We start from the raw sequence: 20278 nt of genomic DNA on the forward strand, positions 1-20278 counted from the left end.
ATATAGTATGTATGTTACTACATAACATGGTTATTACATATGTAATAATAAAACATTATATAAAAAAAAAATGTCCTTACCAAATTCTAGTGGTTGGCTTGCTTACTGGGATGGCCATATGGTACATGAGAGTGGGTGGCTGGGCTATGGAGTGGGATGGGCAGGTGCTTGGGAGTCTGGAATGATAAAAAATATATAAAATGATAGTTACTACTACTGTAACTACTGCACATGTTATTACTGTTTGACATATGTAGTGTGTAATACGTATGTTCAATATAAAAAAATGAAGAATTCTTTTACCTGAAGGAATGGGAGAGGTGATACTACTCGTATCATGATTTGGGCTCTGGAGAGGTGATACTCGTATCAACTGATGAGGGAACATCTAGATCTGGAAAGAAATGATAGGGTACATAATATATTATAAGGTGGATGTAATTATAGCATATGTACACTTTTAATAAAATTTCTATTAGCAATTTATAAACATTTTATACAAATTTGTTAAGGATTCCTTACCTGATGTATAGGGCGAGGCATCAAAACCATGGAAAGGCTCAGGGTCATCTGGGTCACTGTCCACTATCAAAGGGGTCTGAAATGAAAAAAAAAAAAAAATAATAAGGTTATGCAACATCAAACACATTGTACCACTATGTAAGTTAGTGTACGTATGTATGTAGGGTGTAAACAATTTCCAACATGAAAATGAGAAAAATGAAATTGCTACCTTGATTGTACAGGTGGGCCGGGCTGATACAGAGGGTCCAGGTACAGGGGGATCTGGAACTGTCACAGGTAGTACAGGGAGATCTGGAACTGTCACAGGTAGTACAGGAGATCTGGAACTGTCACAGGTAGTACAGGGGGATCTGGAACTGTCACCACTTCTGCAATAAAATTACAAATGATGAAAATTAATGAAGTTACAATTTACTCTTACATTTAGTTGTTACATTAAAAAATTAACACATTTTAAATATGTACACTATGTAAACCCAATAATTAGTAAAACAGTTCAGATTCCTGGCCTTCAGAATTCTTAGGCCGCTAGGGGGGAGGTGGTGGTACTGGAGACTTGTGAAGAAGTGTCAAGCCTGGACTGCACACTTCTCTTCGTCTGCTTCTCCTTCAGGGTCTCCTTGTAGAAAGTCACCAAATCCATGATTCCTCTCTTGATTTTGTCAAACCTAGAAACGTTAGGGTCTTCTGCCTCAAAAGAAGCCAAGGCTCTCTCCAGATGAGTAAAACCCTCTGACAAGCCTTTCACAGTTAATGACCTGGGTTTTGGCTCTGGTGCCGCCTCCTCTTCCTCAATCATTTGTTGTTCAAGTTCTAGTAAGTCCTCTGCAGACAATTCCTCTCCATGGGAAGCCAGCAGCTCTGTTACATCATCAGGTTCAAAGATCTAGTTTCAGCCTCTTGCTTAGCCCTACGATCTTCCTCGTCACAGTCTCGACGTCTTCTGCCTGGTCAAAGCCTTCAAAACTGTGCACAAACTGTGGACACAGTTTCCTCCAGGCCCATTTAAAGTGGTCGTCTTCACCTCGTCCCAAGCACTTGCAATGTTCTTCACTGCATCTGCATGTTGTAGCCCTTCCAGATTGCTTCAGTGTCAACTCCTTGTTAGCTTCTATGGCCCTCAAGCAAAACGTATGGTCCTTCTAAGGTAGTAAGCCTTGAAATTAGCTATTACTCCCTGGTCCATTGGCTGTATCAGCGATGTGGTATTGGGTGGGAGGTACACCACCTCACATTAGGATGCATGTCGCTCAAATTTGAAGGGTGACCAGGGGGCATTGTCCAGGACTAAGAGGGCCTTAAAAGGCAGACCCTTCGAAGTCAAATACCGCTCCACTGCTGGCACGAAATGGTCATTGAACCAATCTTCGAAGACCATTAAGGTAACCCACGCCTTCTTGTTAGATTTCCAAATCACAGGGAGTTGACTCTTGAAAATGCCCTTGAAAGCCCTGGGATTCTCGGCCAAATACACCAGCAAGGGCTTCAGTTTCAATCACCACTTGCATTGGCCCCAAACAGCAAAGTCAGTCGCTCCTTTCCAGCTTTATGGCCAGGTGCTGACTTCTCCTCCTTGGAAAGGTACGTTCGATTTGGCATTCTTTTCCAAAATAATCCAGTCTCATCCACATTAAAGACTTGGTCAGCCGTGTAACCACCATCCTTAATTATCTCAGCCAAACCACCTGGAAAACTTTCTGCTGCTTCGCTATCAGCACTAGCAGCTTCACCTTGCAGCTTCACATTATGCAAATTTGCACGAGCCTTAAAACGGTTAAACCAACCTCTACTCACGGAAAATTCACCACCAGCACGCCTTCGCCAACTTTTTTCACTACTGCCTCATGCAGCGCTCTAGCCTTCTCCTGGATCACACTTAAGCTCACCGGAACACGTCGCTGGTTCTGGTCCTCCAGCCAGATCATGAGCAATTTCTCCATTTCAACAATGCTCTGGCTACGTTGCTCTCGTTTATCACCGTGACTTCATCGGTGCAGCATCCTTAACATGCTTCAGAATACGTTCCTTATCCTTCACAATGGTTACCACCGTGGTCCTGCTCAAGCCTAAAGAACGCCTATTTCGGGGTGTTAGTTTCTCCCTTCTCCGAACGCTTTATCACGTCATATTTGGACCTCCATCGTGATGACCTTCCTCTTCTTGGATGAACTATCATCGGAGGAAGTACTTTGGCGTTTAGGAGCCATTGTAAATTTGCGAAGATGGCAAGGAATTTCAGCAACGTCTCAGCACACAACCTAGTGAAATGCAGGCAGGCACGCGATTGAAGTGGCGTCCTTTCGTATTGTTACGCTTGGCGTCCTCGACCGTCCGAGGTCGTTGTTCGGTCAATTTACCATACAGTTTAATAGCGTTAATTAATTTATGCACCTCCGCTCAAAAAACTAGTTCTGCATATGAGGTATCGTTAAAAAGCATAACAAAACGTCGTAACCTTGGAATTTGTGTTGTAATCTAACCAGAAACTTAGTTTTTTTAATTATGTACTGGAAACAAGCAATGATTTTTTCATTATATTTGCGCTTTTGGACTGTTTCAAACTGCGCATCCCAAGCTAGTGTATTCATTCGCCCGCAAACTAGTTCCGCATATGCGGCGTCACTAAAAAAATTCAAAAAATACGAAAAAAAAAAGTGTCAAAAATCATCATAACCTCAAAATTTTTGTTGTAATGTAACCAAAAACATATTTTTATTATGTACTGTGCTAAACTATAAAGGATTTTTATCAAAGCATGCGTTTTTTAAAAGCGTCGTTAACTCGGAGCGTCGGAAGCGTCAGCGTCGTAACCTCGGAACAAGCGTCGTAACCCAGACGGAATTTCCATTGAATATTTAAGAAAAAGCGTCGTAACCTCGGAACGTCGTAAGCCGGAACCGTCGTAAGCCGGGACCGCCTGTAATTACCTATAGTTTAAGCTTCCTATCATGGGAGTCAAAATGTTACAAATTTTGTGGCGGCGCCACCATTGGTAGTGTAGGTGGTTCGTTTGGCCTGCCATATCCATCTGTGGGGAGGAGGGAAGGGCTAGAGTCATGTAATTACTTGGTAAGTACAGGCAGTCCCTGGGTTATGACGGGGGTTCCATTCTTGAGACGCGTTGTAAGCCAAAAATCGTCAAAAATCCTAAGAAAACCTTACTTTTAATGCTTTGGGTGCATTAAAAACTATGTAAACTGCATTCTTATTGCATTTTTCATCATAAAAACCTTCCAATATTGATTATTTTGCATTTTTGGAGTCATATTTCTACTGCCAGATCAGCGTTGTAGGTGTCGTAACCCTGGAACACGTTGTAAACCTGGAAATAATTTCTGATAAATATAATTGAAAAGTATTGTAACCTCGGAACGTCGTAAGACAAACCTGTCGTAAGCCGGGGACTGCCTGTATGTGTAAAATCTAATTTTATTATAAAAATGTCATATTGCAATACACTCCCTGAACACCTTAATTAGCCCTGGTCACTGACCAGCCCGAACTACATTCACACAAATTTTCCCACAAAGTGGGTATTTAACTGTCAGCGCTACCAACACTGCAGGTAAAATTTGTTCACTGAGTTGCCTGTGGTACCATTGGCAATGCTGCTGCAAATACCGGCTGCCAGAGGCCTACCTCCTCAATTGCTATTAGTTCCCAGTGCTGCGAGGACGTGCCTCGCATTAGGCGAACCTTTTGGTCATGGTCCGACCCCGAGGAAGATTACTTTCTCGGGGAAGTAAAGCACAGGATATCCTTAGCTTCCAAGAGAAAGCGTAGCTAGGGAGTAGAATCACAGTCAGTAGATAAAGAGGCTCTAGAATCAAAGTTATTTAGGAAGTTAGAAGACAGGTTATTTAGCATGTCTAGTTTATTTTCTAATTTGATGAGTAAGTTAGCTGAAAGTAAGGATAACAGTAGTATCAGTGTAAGTGATTCTAATAATTCTCTTTTAGCCCCCCTGCCTGTTCCAGAGCTAGTCCCAACGGGTGCCAGGGGTCATGGAGATCCGCAAGCCTCAAGGGTAGGATCTGCCGGCCCCCCCAGTGCAGAGCAGGCAGTGTTGGCAGTAGAAATCCCCCTTTCCCCTCAAGTGGTAAGTTCGGTAGTTTTAGGTCTAGCTCAGACACAGACAAGTAGGGATAACTGCTTAGGTAGTGTGCAGAAAGACAAGTTGAAGGGGCAAGTTTCTTCAGGTTTGAGTTCAGTGTTGGTACCCAGTATGACGGGTTTGTCGTTGGATCCTTCAAAGTCTCTTTGACAGAAGGCTTTTAAGTCTGTATGTGGAAGTGTGGATGTGGTTTTGGTGTTGGGTGCTGAGATTCTGGATAGTACTCCTTCATCTTCGAAGGGTCTTTTTCCCTTGGGGGGGAGAAGTTTGGGTTATATTTTGGTGGTGGTAATTCGGATGACCAAGGTATTAATTTAGCTGAGTATAATGCAAATTTGTTAGGGTTGTCTCAAGGGTACAGGTTATTAGTGAGACAATGTTTCCATTTTGGTTTTTCCAATATTCTCAATCACATACTGAAGGATTTCCAAGAGTTTACTAATGAGTTTTACAAAGATTATTTGGGGGGGGAACAGAGTTGGTTTATTTTATTTCTTGAAAAATATGGCTTCTTCTTCTTCTTCTGCTTCAGATCCTTCCCTTCCAACTTTGCATTCTAAACCTTTTTATAGGGTCCTTACACAATCAGCTTTTTCAGGTCTCTCTTTGGAGTTCATCTCGGGGTCTTCATTTGCGCAGCCTGTTTCTATGTCTTCAACCTCAACTCCTTCCATGGATCAGGCAGGTTTGTCAACCTCAACTTCTTCCATGGATCAGGCAGGTTTGCAAACTTCTTGCTTACAGGCTTCTGTTATGAGTGATTTGGTTGTGCCATCATGGAAAGTAAGTGCTGATTGTATTCTCAGTCCTTCTTTTCACTAGAGTAGATGGTAATCTTTAGTAGGTAATTCCGATGGGTTCCGCAGTTCGTAGCATACCCGTAGAGGTACCTTTGAATGCGGTTTTGGTAGGTATAAGGGGTATGTTCTCCACCTGTCCAACTTCGACGGTGGGCGCTCCAGTGGTTACTCCGAGCGTGGCTTCTTCCTGTTTCCCCCCCCTCCTTCAACTTCTTTCTCAACTTTCCCTGGGGGTTAATCAGTTCCTCGGTCTCAGGTGTGCAATTTCGGTTCTGATCTGGTTCTGGGTTATTCGGGAATAATTACTCCCCCCTCCATTTATCAATGTGACTTCTGCTCCGGATATTGGTCCGGGTGGGTTTGTGGTTCAGCCTAGGTTAGGTGGACCAGGTGTTGCAGCTTTTCCGCTCTTAGGTGCTGGTATTGTTTGCCAGGTACAGTAAGCTCAGGTGTTACGTCTTTGTCACTGAGTGGTGGTGGTTTTACGCAGCCAAGTGTGGTTGGTTCAGCAGTTACATCGTCTCTTCTTGGTGCTCCGGGTCTTGCGCAGCTGAGTGCAGTTGGCTCAGGTGTGATGGGACCAGGTATGTTGGGTGCGGCTGGCTCAGTCGTTGTGTCATTGTCGCTTGGTGGTGCGAGTCTTGCGGTTGGCTCAGGTGTAGTGGGACCAGGTATGTTAGGTTTTGGGTTAGTACATCCAGGGGTAGCGGGTGAAGCTGGCTCAGTTGTTGCATCATTGTCTCTTTTTGGTGTGGATCTTGTGCAGCCAAATGCGTTTGGCTCAGGTATGATGGGATCAGGTATGTTAGGTGTCGGGTTAGCGCATCCAGGGGTAGCGGGTTCCAGATCATCGAGTGTAGCTTTTACAGGTAGTCATCCTAACTCCTTTCCGGTTTTGATCGGTCTGATCAGCCTGATAGAGAATGTTTCTTGGAAGAAGAAGAGCCAGTTCCAGATGTGGATTTTTCTCCAGCTAATGAAAGCAGATATAAGTGAATGGTGGATTTCCTCCATTCTCTTTATCCCCAGTCCAAGGCTCTGTAGGAGCCTATTCAACCGAATCAGGCAATGTTTGAGATGCTGTACTCAACCAAGCCAGCAGTTTCTCAAACATCTAGTAAGCTGGTCTGGTTTGGCCAGGTCGAGCAGGCTTTGAGAGACGGACACTAGGTTAAGTTCTCTCATCGGGTCGGGTAGGCAGGATTCAACTTTGCTTCCTAATCAGAAAGGGTTATATGGAGTAGCGGGTAACTCTTCTTCCAGTGTCAGAGTTCCTCTCAACAAATCAGTTAAGGCTCTTCTTTCTCGGGTTCCTTCATCAAATAGGTTGGTAGCGGTCACAACGTGTGAGGCATGTATTTTGGAGGACACCTTCCGCAGCCAGTCAGAGGCTTTGTCCCACTCTATGTGGATTTTGTTGGGTTTGATGGGGCTTCTGAAGCAGGATGGGTATTCTCCTTCAGATCCAGTGCGGTTTGACAACCTTATCACCACATTCTTTGGTAAGAAGAGGAGGGACTTCTTTCTGAACCAGCTGCCTCCTCACTATCCTGGTATTCATGAGAAGGTTCTGTTGAGGGTATCCTTTGGGCTGTGCAACAATTTGTTCAAGGAGGAGGACGTTTCTGCGATGGTTAATTTTGTGTCGTCTTCGGCAGTAGAGTCTCAGCAAGCTATGATCCATGTTGCGGCTCAGGGATCAAGATCCCCTAAAGGTTCCAGGATGTCATCTCCAAGTAAGCGTTCTAGTTCTAAGTACCCTGTAAGATCGCCAAAGAAGGTTTGCTTCACTTCTAATGGTTTGGCTTCTGTTCTTTCTTTGAAACCTGCTTCGTCCAAGAAGGGTTTTCAGAGATAGAAGTTTCCCTCGCCGGTACCAGTAGGAGGTTGTCTTGCTCCATTTTCAAACATCTGGAAGGAGTGGGGCACAGAGAGTTGGGCAGTGGAGGTGTTGAATGGGTACAGAGTCCCTTTTCATTCTCATCCTCCTCTGTCCGACTCCCTGGTATTATCTTCCCAGCTGTTCCCCGTCTTCCATCAAAGGGATAGCATTAGCAGCAGAGATTCAATCCTTGTTGGAGAGGGGAGCAATAGAGCCTGCTCCTCCTTTCCCGGGATTCTACAGCCGGATCTTGTTACCACGAAAGCGAGAGGGTCTTGGAGATGCATTATAGATCTTTCAGGTCTCAACCGACTGGTAGTATCGACGAAGTTTCACATGGCAACTTTACAGTTGGTGCTGCGGTCAGTTCAGAGAGACGATTGGATGGTTTCATTGGACCTCAAGAGGTCCTTTGCTTCAGTCTGACCACAGCATCTCAGGTATTCATGAGTGTAAAGTCTCTTGTTTCGGGGATAATGCATCGTCAGGGATTTCATATGAGGAGATACCTCGACAATTGGTTGATCCAAGCATCGTCCAAAGAAGAGGTAATACAGGCGAGGGATTTCTTACTAGACTTATGTCAGACCTTAGGGATTCGGGTCAATTTCGACAAAAGCTCTTTGATTCAGACGCATCATTTGAAGGTTTTCCTGACACAGGAACGAGTTCTTGTGGTCCTGTGACAACTTGACATATTCATGTTGGACAGAGGTCAACCAGTGAGTGTGTGGAAGAGCTTGTTGGGAAGAATTTCCTCCCTCTCTCTTTTAGTTCCAGGGTCTTGTCTCTGGATGCGTTCTCTGCTGGTGTGTCTCAGAAATCTCTGGGACTTTAGGGAAGAGAACACGGTGGTAGTCTGGGAAGATTCTTGCCTGGAGGATTTTCGATGGTGGTCAGAAGAATATCATCTGATCGCTGGCGTAAGATTGGATTACCTTCTCCCAGATGTTCATCTGTATACAGATGCCTCAGATTGGGATTGGGGTGCAACCTTGGAGGAAGCTCAGGCCAGCTGTTTTTGGAGGGATCTGGACCGAGAGGAGTCCATAAATTTTTGAGAATTGAGAGCAGTGGAAGAGGCTCTTAAGTTATTTTTTCAGAACAAGTAAGAGACAAGGTGGTAGCTCTCTTTTCCAACAATGTCACAGCAGTGTCGTACCTAAAGAAGGAGGGAGGAGCGAGATCAGCATTGCTGAACGATGTAGTTCAGTGTTCTTTGTTATGCGAGGACCGCAGGGTTTCCTTGATCCCACAATTCGTGTCGGGGAAACTCAATGTCCTGGCAGATACATTGAGTCATTTGCAAGAAGTTCTCGGGGGTGAATGGCGTCTGGTACAGGAAGAGGTCCAACATCTGTTAGCCCTTAAACGCCTATTGGACGTATTATACGTCGACTAAAATTGTCTGTCGGTTGCTAACCGGACATACGGTACATCGACTACAAAAAGTTTTTTAAATATTCGCAGAAAAATATTTATAGGTCTGGTTTGCGAAAAATTTGAAATCATGCACCTTGAGGGTTGCTGGGAGTTCATGGATCAAGCTGTTGTTTTGTTTACAAGCGTTTCCCAGGCGCGCATGGGCGAATTTCTTTCTTCTCGCACTAAAAAGCACCAGCGACGCATCTCAGAAATTCTTTCGTCACTTTGTCGTAATTTTTGCACCGTTTTATATTAGCCATTACATTGAATTTAATATATGAAACTATGTGCAATTTCATGAAGAATACAACAAAAAACAACCCATGGTTGTAGCATTTATCAGTTTTGAAATATTTTCATATAAATCACAATAAGTGTCAAAATTTCAACCTTCTGTCAAATTTGACTCAACTGAAATGGTCAAAAAACGCAATTGTAAGCTAAAACTCTTACATTCTAGTAATATTCAATCATTTACCTTCATTTTGCAACAAATTAGAAGTCTCTAGCACAATATTTCAATTTATGGTGAATTTTTGAAAAACACTTTTCCCTTACATCTGCGTGGTAACTCTGCCGAAAATTTCAGAAATTCTTTTGTCACTTTGTCGTAATGTTTGCACCGTTTTATATTAGCCATTACATAAAGTTTTATATATGAAAATGTGCAAAATTTCATGTAGAATACAACTAAAAACAACCCATGGTTGTAGCTTTTACCAGTTTTGAAATACATATTTTCATATAAATCACAATAAGTGCCAAAATTTCAACCTTCGGTCAACTTTGACTCGACCGAAATGGTAGAAAAACGCAATTATAAGATAAAACTCTAATATTCTAGTAATATTCAATCAGTTACCTTCATTTTGCAACAAATTGGAAGTCTCTAGCACAATATTTTGATTTATGTTGAATTTTTGAAAAACACCTTTTCCTTATGTCTGCTCGCGGTAACTCTGCCGAAAATCTCAGAAATTCTTTTATCACTTTGTCGTAATGTTTGCACCGTTTTATGTTAGCCGTTACATAAAGTTTTATATATTAAAATGGGTGCAATTGCATGTAGAATACAACAAAAAATAAGTCATGGTTGTAGCTTTTATCAGTTTTGAAATATTTTCTTAAAAATCACGATGTGCCAAAATTTCAACCTTCAGTCAAATTTGACTCATCCGAAATGGTCGAAAAACGCAATTGTAAGCTAAAACTCTTACATTCTAGTAATATTCAATCAGTTACCTTCATTTTGCAACAAATTGGAAGTCTCTAGCACAATATTTTGATTTATAGTGAATTTTTGAAAAACACTTTTTCCTTACGTCCACTTGCGGTAACGCGGCCGAAAATCTTAGAAATTCTTTTGTCACTTTGTCGTGAAGTTTGCACCATTTTATATTAGCCGTTACATAAAGTTTTATATATGAAAATGTGCGCAATTTCATGTAGCATACAACTAAATATAATTCATGGTTATAGCTTTTATCAGTTTTGAAATATTTTCATATAAATCACGATAAATAGAAAAAATTTTACCTATGGTCAACTTTAACTCGACTGAACTGGTCGAAAACTGCCAATGTAAGCTAAAAAACTTACAGTTTAGTAATATTCAATCTATTATCTAGTAATATTCAATCAATTATTTTCATTTTGCAACACATTGGAAAACTCTAGCACAATATTTTGATTTATGGTGAATTCATGCATGATATTGTGATAATATTTTCTCTGTGTTTCTTTGATTGTTTTACAATTTGTTATATACCAAAATCATCGCAATTTAGTGTACAATATAACGAAAAAAAATGAACTCATTAGCTTTAACCGTTTTGCTCACAGCATGATTTGTATACAATTATTTATTAAATTTTTTTTGCGCTGTCATATATGCCATTATTTATATATGATAATGATAGTTTTTTTTATTTCTGATGGTTGTATACTAAACTTCAGGCAATGAGAAAAAAAAGAGCCAAAAATTAACTCTTAATCTTAAAAACTAAGTGTGCTGTGATTTTTTTAAAAAACTTTTTTTCCGCTTCGGCGCTAACTCCCGAACGCTGCCGGCATACGACAGACACTTTGGTAAATAGCAGCTTGGCGTTTAAGGATTAAGGAGGTTGCCAGCGACTGTGGATCTCTTTGCCACAAGACTGAACTTCTGCCTTCCAGTATACTTTTCCCCAGTAGTGGACCCCATGTCATGTGGAACGGATGCAGTGCTGCACTCCTGGGACAATCTTCAGGTGAATGCCTTCCCTCCATTTGGTCTAATACATCAAGTACTGGTCAAACTCAGGAGCAGTACCAACACGCAGATGACCTTGATAGCTCCTTTCTGGCCTCAAAGACCTTGCTTTCCAGACCTTCTGGAAATGTTGACAGAACCTCCAGTAGTTCTTCCAGAGAGGAAAGACCTTCTCAGACAGCTGTACTTCCATTACTTCCATCGGAACCTCCGCATGCTGAAGCTAGCTGCTTGGAGACTGTCCAGTGAGCAGTGCGTCATTCAGGACTCTCCAAGGCAGTGGCTCACCAACTGTCTTTCTGTCTGAGATCAATAAGAAAAGTATCATGCTAGGTGGGCTATGTACTATAGCTGGTGCCAAATAGAGGGGCATAGCATTTCTCGTCCGACGATTGCTAAAGTGGCAGATTTCCTCTTATAGTATTCTTGAGGGAAAAGAACTTATCGTATTCAACGATTGCTGGTTACAGGTCGATGCTCAGTAGCACTTTCAGATTTCACCTGCCAGAACTTGTGACCAGTAGGGTTTTACGCGCTCTTTTAAGATCTTTTAGGATAGAACGACCGGTTATTCTGGTTTGTGCCCCCTCGTGGGATTTAGTGGCTGTGTTAAAACTGTTGAGCTCGTTGGTTTTCAAACCTTAAGAAGGATTATCATTAAGGGAGTTAACTAAGAAAGTGGTTGTAGTTGCTCTCACAAAGGCAAGGAGGATTGGGAAGATTCAAGCAGTGGCAAGGGCGGTATCTTTTTCGGGGTAGGATATTTTTCTCTCATACTTTTTGACAGAATTTGTGGCAAAGTCGGAGTCGGGATTGAATCCCCTTCTGAGAGCAATTAAAGTTTCATTGTTAAAGGATTTCATAGGAGGCGATGAGTCAGAAATGCAGTTGTGTCCAGTGCGAGCTTTCACATTCTATTTGTCCCGCGTGGGAAAACTTTTACCTCATCCTAGGACCTTATTTGTTTCTCCTAGGAATCCATCTCGCCCAATTTCCAAGAATGCTATCGGTTTCTTCTTGCGAGAAGTTATCACTCAGGTGTCGGATGGTTCATCCTTTTCAGAGCAATCTAGTTGTTCTTCACGTCCAAGAGCACACAGTATCAGAGGGATGGCTATTTCTTTGGCTTTCTTAAGGAGTTTTTCGGTGTCAGCCATCTTAGTGACGGCTACTTGGAAGTCTGTGTTGGTTTTCACATCTTTTTATATGAAGGATATCCAGTTTTCTTCAGAGAAGGGTTACTTGTTAGGTCCCTTTGTTGCGGCCAACGCAATTTTATAATTATTCTCATATTAGGGTGTAGGGGTTCAGGTAGTTAGTGGTAGTTTAAGGTCCCTTACAGTCTCTGTAGCTTAGGATTCATTTTAAGTGTTCTCTTGTGTCCTGGAAGCTAGGCAGATCCCGATCGTCAGGTGGGAACATCTTCAACTCTTGGGCAGTCTTCTATGTTAGTGAACAGCTGAGAACTCGAAGGACCTGCTCACTCAACTACTACTCGAAACATGAGAAGCTAGATAGCCACATGGGAGGGAATTATGACTGAGATGAGACCTTAGATAAGTGACTGATGTTGGGTACTCTCTCCGCAAAAATCTCACCTACCGAGTCCGACAACTAGGTGAGGTTACATACTTTTACACTTGGTGGGTTGATATTGAGTTACCTGCTTTTGTTCCATTAATAGTTAGGTCGGGCTGAATTAGACTGATCTCACTTCCAATTAAGTGCTGTTAATCAGGCTAATTCAGGTGTTTTCAGGGAGTGTACTATTGCAATAGGAAGTTTTCATAATAAAACTAATATTGTAATACTTACATGAACACCTGAATGATTCCCATCTCTCTCCCCTCTTCTATTTTGATAGTGAATGACTCATTGAGGAGGTAGGCCTCTGGCAGCTGGTGTTTGCAGCAGTGTTGCCAACAGTACTGCACAGGTAACCCAGTGGACGAATTTTACTTGCAGCGTTGGTAGCGCTGACAGTTAAACACCCACTTTGTGGGAAAATTTGTGGGGATGTAGCTCGGGTGGGTCAGTGACCAGGGCTAATTCAGGTATTTAGGTAAGTATGTATTACAATATTAGGTTTACAGTGGTCCCCCCGTATTCGCGGCGGATGCGTACCAGACCCCCCCCGTGAATAGTTAGAACCCGTGAATGTTTGGAACCCCTATAAAAACGCTAAAAACAGCCTATTTTGTTAGTTAAAACTCAAGAAAAACCACTAAAAATTTTCATACTTGGTTTTTTTAATAGTTTTATCACAAAAAGTGCATTTTATTATGAAATTGATAAAAAAAACAGGAATTTGTGGATATTTCTCATAGAAAAATACTGTGAATGCGCGAATTTTTCGCGAATAATGCAGGGAAACCTTCCCAAGAGAAATCCGCGAATGTGTGAGTCCGCGAATCCGGAGAACGCGAATACGGGGGTCCACTGTATTATGAAAACTTCATTTTTACGCATTTAACTTACCAAGTAATTACCTGTAACTGATTCATTTTCATTCACAAATGTTTTTAGAGTAGTACATGTCCAATGTAATTAGTACTCGGTAAGTTTCTCATAAAAAAAGTTTTATAATAAAATTAGATTTTATATGGCAGTCCCTGGTTTATGAAAGGTTCCGTTCTTGAGATGCGTCCTAAGCCGAAAATCGTTGCAAGCCGGAAAATCGTCAAAAATCCTAAGAAAACCTTACTTTTAATGCCTTGGGTGTATTAAAACTATGTAAACTGCATTTTTATTGCATTTTTCAAAAAAAAAAAAAAGTACTTCAAATATTGAAGCGCCGTAACCCTGGAACATGCGTCGTAAAACTGAAAATAATTTCTGATGAAAAGTGCTGTAACCTCGTAAGCCGAACCCATCATAATACGGGGACTGTCTGTCTACTTACAATACTTAACAAGTAATTACATATCAGAGCCCTCCCTCCCCCCAATTAATGGACATTTAGCATAAATGAACTGAGCTCATTAGCTAAGTTGTACTTATTCTTCCCCAGATGTGGGTGGGGACTTGCCTACACCAAAAAACAACAGAGCGCTACCAAGAATTTTGAATTTAAAGCTGCGCAAGTGTATGCAGCATTAGACCATCCTTACCTCATCCTACCTAAGGAGCTTCACCCACAGGTTTCCAGATACCTTTCCTATGGGACCTATGGATGTTGCTCAGCTTGTTGTGTAAGCACCCAGGTCCTTTTGAAAAGAAAAGCATCATGCCTAAGGTACTTTGGTCAGCATAAGTCATGGGTCGAATGGTGGTGTGACTGGCCTCTGTCCAATCTTCCCATTCATTCCACATGGAGTTCTCCAGGGTGTACGTAAAAATAGGTGGCTACTCAGGCTCTAGCAACTAAGATGTGACTCCCTGTGCTCTTCCTTTTAACAGGGTGATGGGGTGATTATAGCTAAATTCTAATCTCAAAATAGAGGTGTATGTACTCCCACTTGTGCAACCTTTATAGGGGTAGCATATGGTTTTCTGATTTTTTCTTTTTTAAGAGAGACACCTCTCCCTCTTTTGGGCCTAGGGCCCTGTTGCTATTTTGTCACTATGCTTGACCAAGAATTATGTTAAAAGAATCATTGCTCTCCTTGCTCACTCACACTACTGGGGTCACAACATTTCTAGATGGATTTCTCAACACTCCAAATGGTGATGATTTCTGCCTAAGGAGTGAGTCTCGTACAAAAATAGGCATGGGTTTATATATATGTATGTATATATATATATATATATATATATATATATATATATATATATATATATATATATATATATATATATATATATATATATTTTTTTTTTAGGAACAATGACAGATTTTTTAAAGTACAATAATTTATAGTTTTCCTTGGTATACAGACCAGCCTGTTATCAAAGAAGTACTTGCCTCAACCATTTTCCTTGCCCCTAAGGACTAAGAAAAAAAGTGCTTGGTAATAGCAGGTGATTGAGGCTTATTCCCCTACCCACCTTCCTTAACTATCAGTTGACTATGTTGTTAACAAGTTTAACGGCCATTCCAGTTTGCAGTGAAGGATACTCTTACATAAAAGTCACTGGTATGTATACCTATGAAAAATGCAAATTACTGTACGTACTTTAAAAATTTTCATTTTTGCTCAATAAATCATAAATTCTTTTGTACTGTATGTACAGTTGAATTTGTTGCAATACTAGTATTGAATGGCCAAACTAATTGAGTGCTTGATGTTTAGGTACAAATCTCATAATTCAGTTCATTGTAATTTTTTCATTGCTTGACATTTCCATTAGTACTATAAGTCTATATACTGTAATTGTGCTTGGTGCATTTATAATTTCACTTAATTCTGCCACCTTAAGTGGTTAGCACAAGGATTTATTTTCTTTTATGGATTAGTAACTTGTTTTGTCTACATCATCTAGAATGGCCAAGGTTTCTTCAGTTTCCTTGTGTTAACTTGCATCCATCTTGTACGTCTTCAGTGCTTCATATTTACCTTTTCTAGGACCAGATTGTTCAACATGGAAGACACAAAGCATCCTGGTACTGGTGTACTGTTCACAACATTTTCCTTTTTCTTCTATAGTAAAAACAACATTGGATGCTTCTGTGGAATATCTCAACATGAGTTTTGTTTTGTGGTTAACCATATTATGACTTTATGTTCTATAAGAAACATATATTGTGTCCTCTTATCCAAAAATCACAATGTCAGTCTTGTAATTTTTTTCAGTGGATAGTTGTAGATTGCAATAATTTGGCAAATTTTGTTAAAATCTTGTAGGAAGTTTATTGGAGTGTTACAGTATTCTTAGTGTTGGTGCATATAGTTTTTGTTCATATATGTACACACTGTTTGTATGAGGTTACAAATAGGTTAAACCACTGACAGCCTAATCCAATGCACTTTGATCTTTTTGCACTTACCTTTACTACAAACTATTAACTTTACTTTGCTCCAATTTTCAGTTCTCATTACTGAACACAATAATTTCTGGCCAGCCTTGTGATTGTCAAGGACTGTGACTTTGTGGTCTAATTGAAATTCTTTAGAAAAAGTATAGATGTTGAATAAGCAAATTCATTTCTTAAATAGGAAAGAATGGTTTTCTTTGTATATTTGACAAGTAATGTTTAAGTATGCAGGAGACCAATGCATAGTTTGTCTCATCACAACCCCATTAATCATGTATGGTAAATGTTCCCATTTATGGTCTTCAGATGTGGTTGTATACTTGAGTATGGTTGATGAGTTTGTTTGAAAAACTAGTGTTTATATTAATGATAATGTAAAAGTAATAATAATAATATAATAATAATAATAATGATAAAAATAATAAACTAATTTTCCTATTTTTTATTTTTCACAGGAATATACTATGACAGAGCATTTCCGAATGTCTGGTGTTTATTGGGGGATATCAGCTGTGGACTTGCTTGATCAACTGGGGAAGATGGACCGCACAGAAATTGTAACATTTGTGAAAAAGTGTCATGATCCAACCACAGGGGGATTTGCTCCCAGCATTGGTCATGATGCACATCTTTTGTATACATTAAGTGCTATTCAGGTAATACTTGAGTTAACTATGTTATGCTTTTTTATTAGATTTCTTTTATGAGAAGGATTCACAGTATTCAGTAATCCTTTTATTATCCTGATTAATAGAGCCAATGCCCTGTCAGGTAATGACAAAATCTGGATAATGGCTAGTTAAAAAGTTTATGGGTGTGAAGGAGCATCTCCATACCCTTCCTCACCTTACCTTGTCAATATTGCATGGCCATAACCACAAAGTATGCTTATAAACAACCATCACACTTTAAACTGAAAACTTTATGCAAAAAAACAATTGTCTACCTTATTTTCCCACTTTTTGCCCCCTCATTTTGGGACCACCTTGACGTGGTGAGGGGGCTCTCGAACCTCAGGAATTTCTTCCTAGGTTTGAGCCCAAGAGTCACATATAACATTGTATATTTTCAAGTTAACTTCTGTGGACTTTTCCATTTTTGTCAAAATTTTGGAAAGCAAATAAATGAGAAAACATATCATGGCTTAACTATTTTTCAGGTGGAACTATTCTGTGGAGCTGGACCACAGATTCCAGGGGGCCCTGGTTCTAGGAATAGAACTCTCAGCATTCTATCCAGTTTGCCCATAATGTGATTAGGATGGGGATAATTGTATTATCGTAATACTCTTAGTCCTAGCAAGCGGGTTCTGCTTACACTTGAGCCATACTAATCAGGGGATGGCATAGCATTGGTACAGTTAAATGTCCTCTTTGGACCAGATAACTGGTCAAGATTTCTAGTCCTCAAAACTGACAACAAAATCTCAGCAGCAATATTAGAAAACAAATTAATTAACATATATCCAACACAGGACATGGAATAGACACATCAAGGACAATGAATGGCTTATCCAAGTAACCAATAAAAAGCAGTCCACTGCCTTTTTAAGTTTAACAGAAATAAATAATATAAAAGTAACAATTACAAGCCATGAAACATTGAATTATGTACAGGGTACAGTCATCCTACACAATAGCGAGCAGAAGCATCCTTCAAAACAACTACTGCTAAACTCCTTAAAATTGAGATATAACGATATTCACGATCTAGAAATATACTCAATTTCAAGTAGGAAAGACGAATAAAAATATCAACATTGCCAAAATAAAATTTACAAGCCAAGACCTCCCATTTAAAATAAAAATTCTTGGACAAAATAGAGAAGTTCATCCTTTCGTTCCAAAACCACTACATTGTACACAGTGCTCAAGGTATGGACACATACAAAAAATGGTGTAATAAGGCAATATGTGCAGTCTGCGCATCAGATAACCATACCACTAATTGGAACTGTAATCACCCAAAATGTATTAATTGTGGACTAGCCCATCATGCAAAATCTAAAGAATGCTAATTTTACCAATACAACACAGAACTTCAGTTGTTAATAAATAGAACAGGAATATCAGTCATGGAAGCCCGACTTGAGCTAAAAGTAAGAGGGGTTAATAATCCATCCAAAAGCCCCCCCTTTTCAAATGTAGCTAAAAATCAAGATATCAAGCAGCACAATTACAAACAAGCTAATATGAACATAGAAACTAAATTTCATACCAATAATACTGAAACCCAAAATAAAAGTGATATTATACAAACCAATACCACTACTAACATGGATGATTCAGTTATCCATGGAAAAGAACTTCCAATGCGAAGAGGAGTTAAATGATAATAATAATCGAACTGACAAAAAGAAAAGAATACTGGAATGAACCCCACCTAAGGGAAAAAAAGTGAATATTGAAAATTACATTCAATCCAAAGAAACTCTTAACTACATCAGGAGAACATTTTAAAAAAGATATTATACTAACCTCAATCCCAATCAAACAGCCAACATCAGGACAGTAAAGAAACAATTAATCACTCTGTACAATTCCCATCAAATGATACTAATGAAAATCATACCATTAAACCAAACCAAAATATAACTCGCTCCTCAACCATCCACAAGACCCAAATATTCCATTAACAACAACAAAACAAATAACCCCTCAAACCGACAGTCCTTATCACTGCAGAAAAGGACCAATAGAATTACAAAACCAGAAATTTCTAATGCTAGATCAAATACTCCTGAACCAATAATTAACATCACCAAACATGCTTCGTCTTGTGGGTGTAATGAGTGTTTCGTAGGTACATATAACCAACTAACCACCAAGACAGAGTACACAGTACGAAATTGTATAGACAATTTTGTTAAATTGAGGAAATGCCCTTTAACACACCAATATGAGAATGAATTATGTTCTGGATCCTTAAAATACAAAAAGGAAATTATAAAATCAAAGATACACACATTAACATTTAATTATGAAAAACAAACAACTGCTAAATGTAATAATCAGCATACAAATACATCAATAAAAAAGTCACAAATCAATTTAAATGCATACAAACTTTGAGACAAAGTAAAATCAGCAGTCAACTTACGGAATTTAACACCAATCCCCCCAATAATGGAATGTAAAATTATTCAGTGGAACATAAACGGACTTTAACAAGAATCTGTTTAGGCGAATTACAAAGAATTGTATGAGAACACAATCCAATATGGCCTCCTTTCCCCTTTTTTAGGCACTTTTTCTCCCAGTCACATTAAACATTCGGAAGATTTTTGTCACAAATTCAGAGAAGCACATATACCACTTCACAACATAAAACTTTTAAGCCTTTACGTAGATTCCTTATTTACAAAAGTACCAGTACAGGATGTTCTTCAGTTTTTGAGGGAAAAATTATCCCCCTATTCAGATCATTTTCCATTGGCGCTTGACAAAGTAATAAAGTTAGTTGAATTATGTGCACCTAATAACGTATTTTCATTTGAGGAATCATTCTATAAGCAAAAATTCGGATGTAGTATGGGTAGTCCTTTAAATCCTATTTTAGCCAATCTGTGCATGGAATACTTTGAAACTACAGTAATAAATGCAATAAAACCCAAAAACATGCTGTGGATGAGATATGTAGATGATATTCTTACATTTTGGGATAATAGGTGGGGCAATTTTAATGAATTCCTTTCAAAATTAAACGCATTAGTGCCCAGCATCAAATTTAAAGTTGGATGGGAAACAGACAACAAAATTCCTTTTCTTGATGTTTTAATAATCAGAGACACGACAGAATACAAATTTACCATATACAGAAAACCAACGTTCTCACTTTCATACATTCACTACTTTAGCTATCACAACGTTGCTATCAAGATAGGCGTAGCCAGCAACCTGTTCTTAAGAGCCTTACGAATTTGTTCCCCAGATTTCCTGGAAAAAGAATTTGAACTAATTCGTAAGCAACTTTCGTCATTAAAGTATCCTGACCATATAATTGAGAAAGCAATTCACAAAGCAAACGTTATTTTCTACCGACCCTCTCAAGACAAGACCATAGAGACACCCAACAATAAAATAAAAATTCCTCACCTGGACGAGATTAAGATGGTGACTCAGACCCTCGGAAAATCTAACCCTTTTGCATTTACTTACCCAAACACCTTAGCCAAATCCCTGATTAACGTCCGACAAAAGACATCCACCAAGGACTGCGGGGTTTATGAAATCCCATGCCAGGACTGTCACTAATCTTACATCGGATATACAGGAAAATCACTTCCCCAGAGATTAATACAACACAAACGGTCAGTTAGGTATGGACAACAGAACTCAGCTATTTTCAACCATATAAATGAACATAA

General features: G+C 39.6%; 1 protein-coding gene across 2 annotated transcripts in view; it reads left to right on the forward strand.

Moving 5' to 3' along the window:
- The window catches only part of LOC135213621 (geranylgeranyl transferase type-2 subunit beta-like), a 131156-nt gene that overhangs the window by 21320 nt on the left and 89558 nt on the right, over positions 1-20278 (forward strand). For both annotated transcript variants that reach the window (XM_064247648.1, XM_064247649.1), the window contains exon 3: positions 16368-16568. In XM_064247648.1, coding sequence (XP_064103718.1) covers positions 16368-16568 — 201 coding nt within the window. The remainder of the gene's footprint in view (positions 1-16367; positions 16569-20278) is intronic.

This window comes from Macrobrachium nipponense, chromosome 43 (assembly GCF_015104395.2).
Source record: "Macrobrachium nipponense isolate FS-2020 chromosome 43, ASM1510439v2, whole genome shotgun sequence".
NCBI classification, from domain to species: domain Eukaryota; kingdom Metazoa; phylum Arthropoda; class Malacostraca; order Decapoda; family Palaemonidae; genus Macrobrachium; species Macrobrachium nipponense.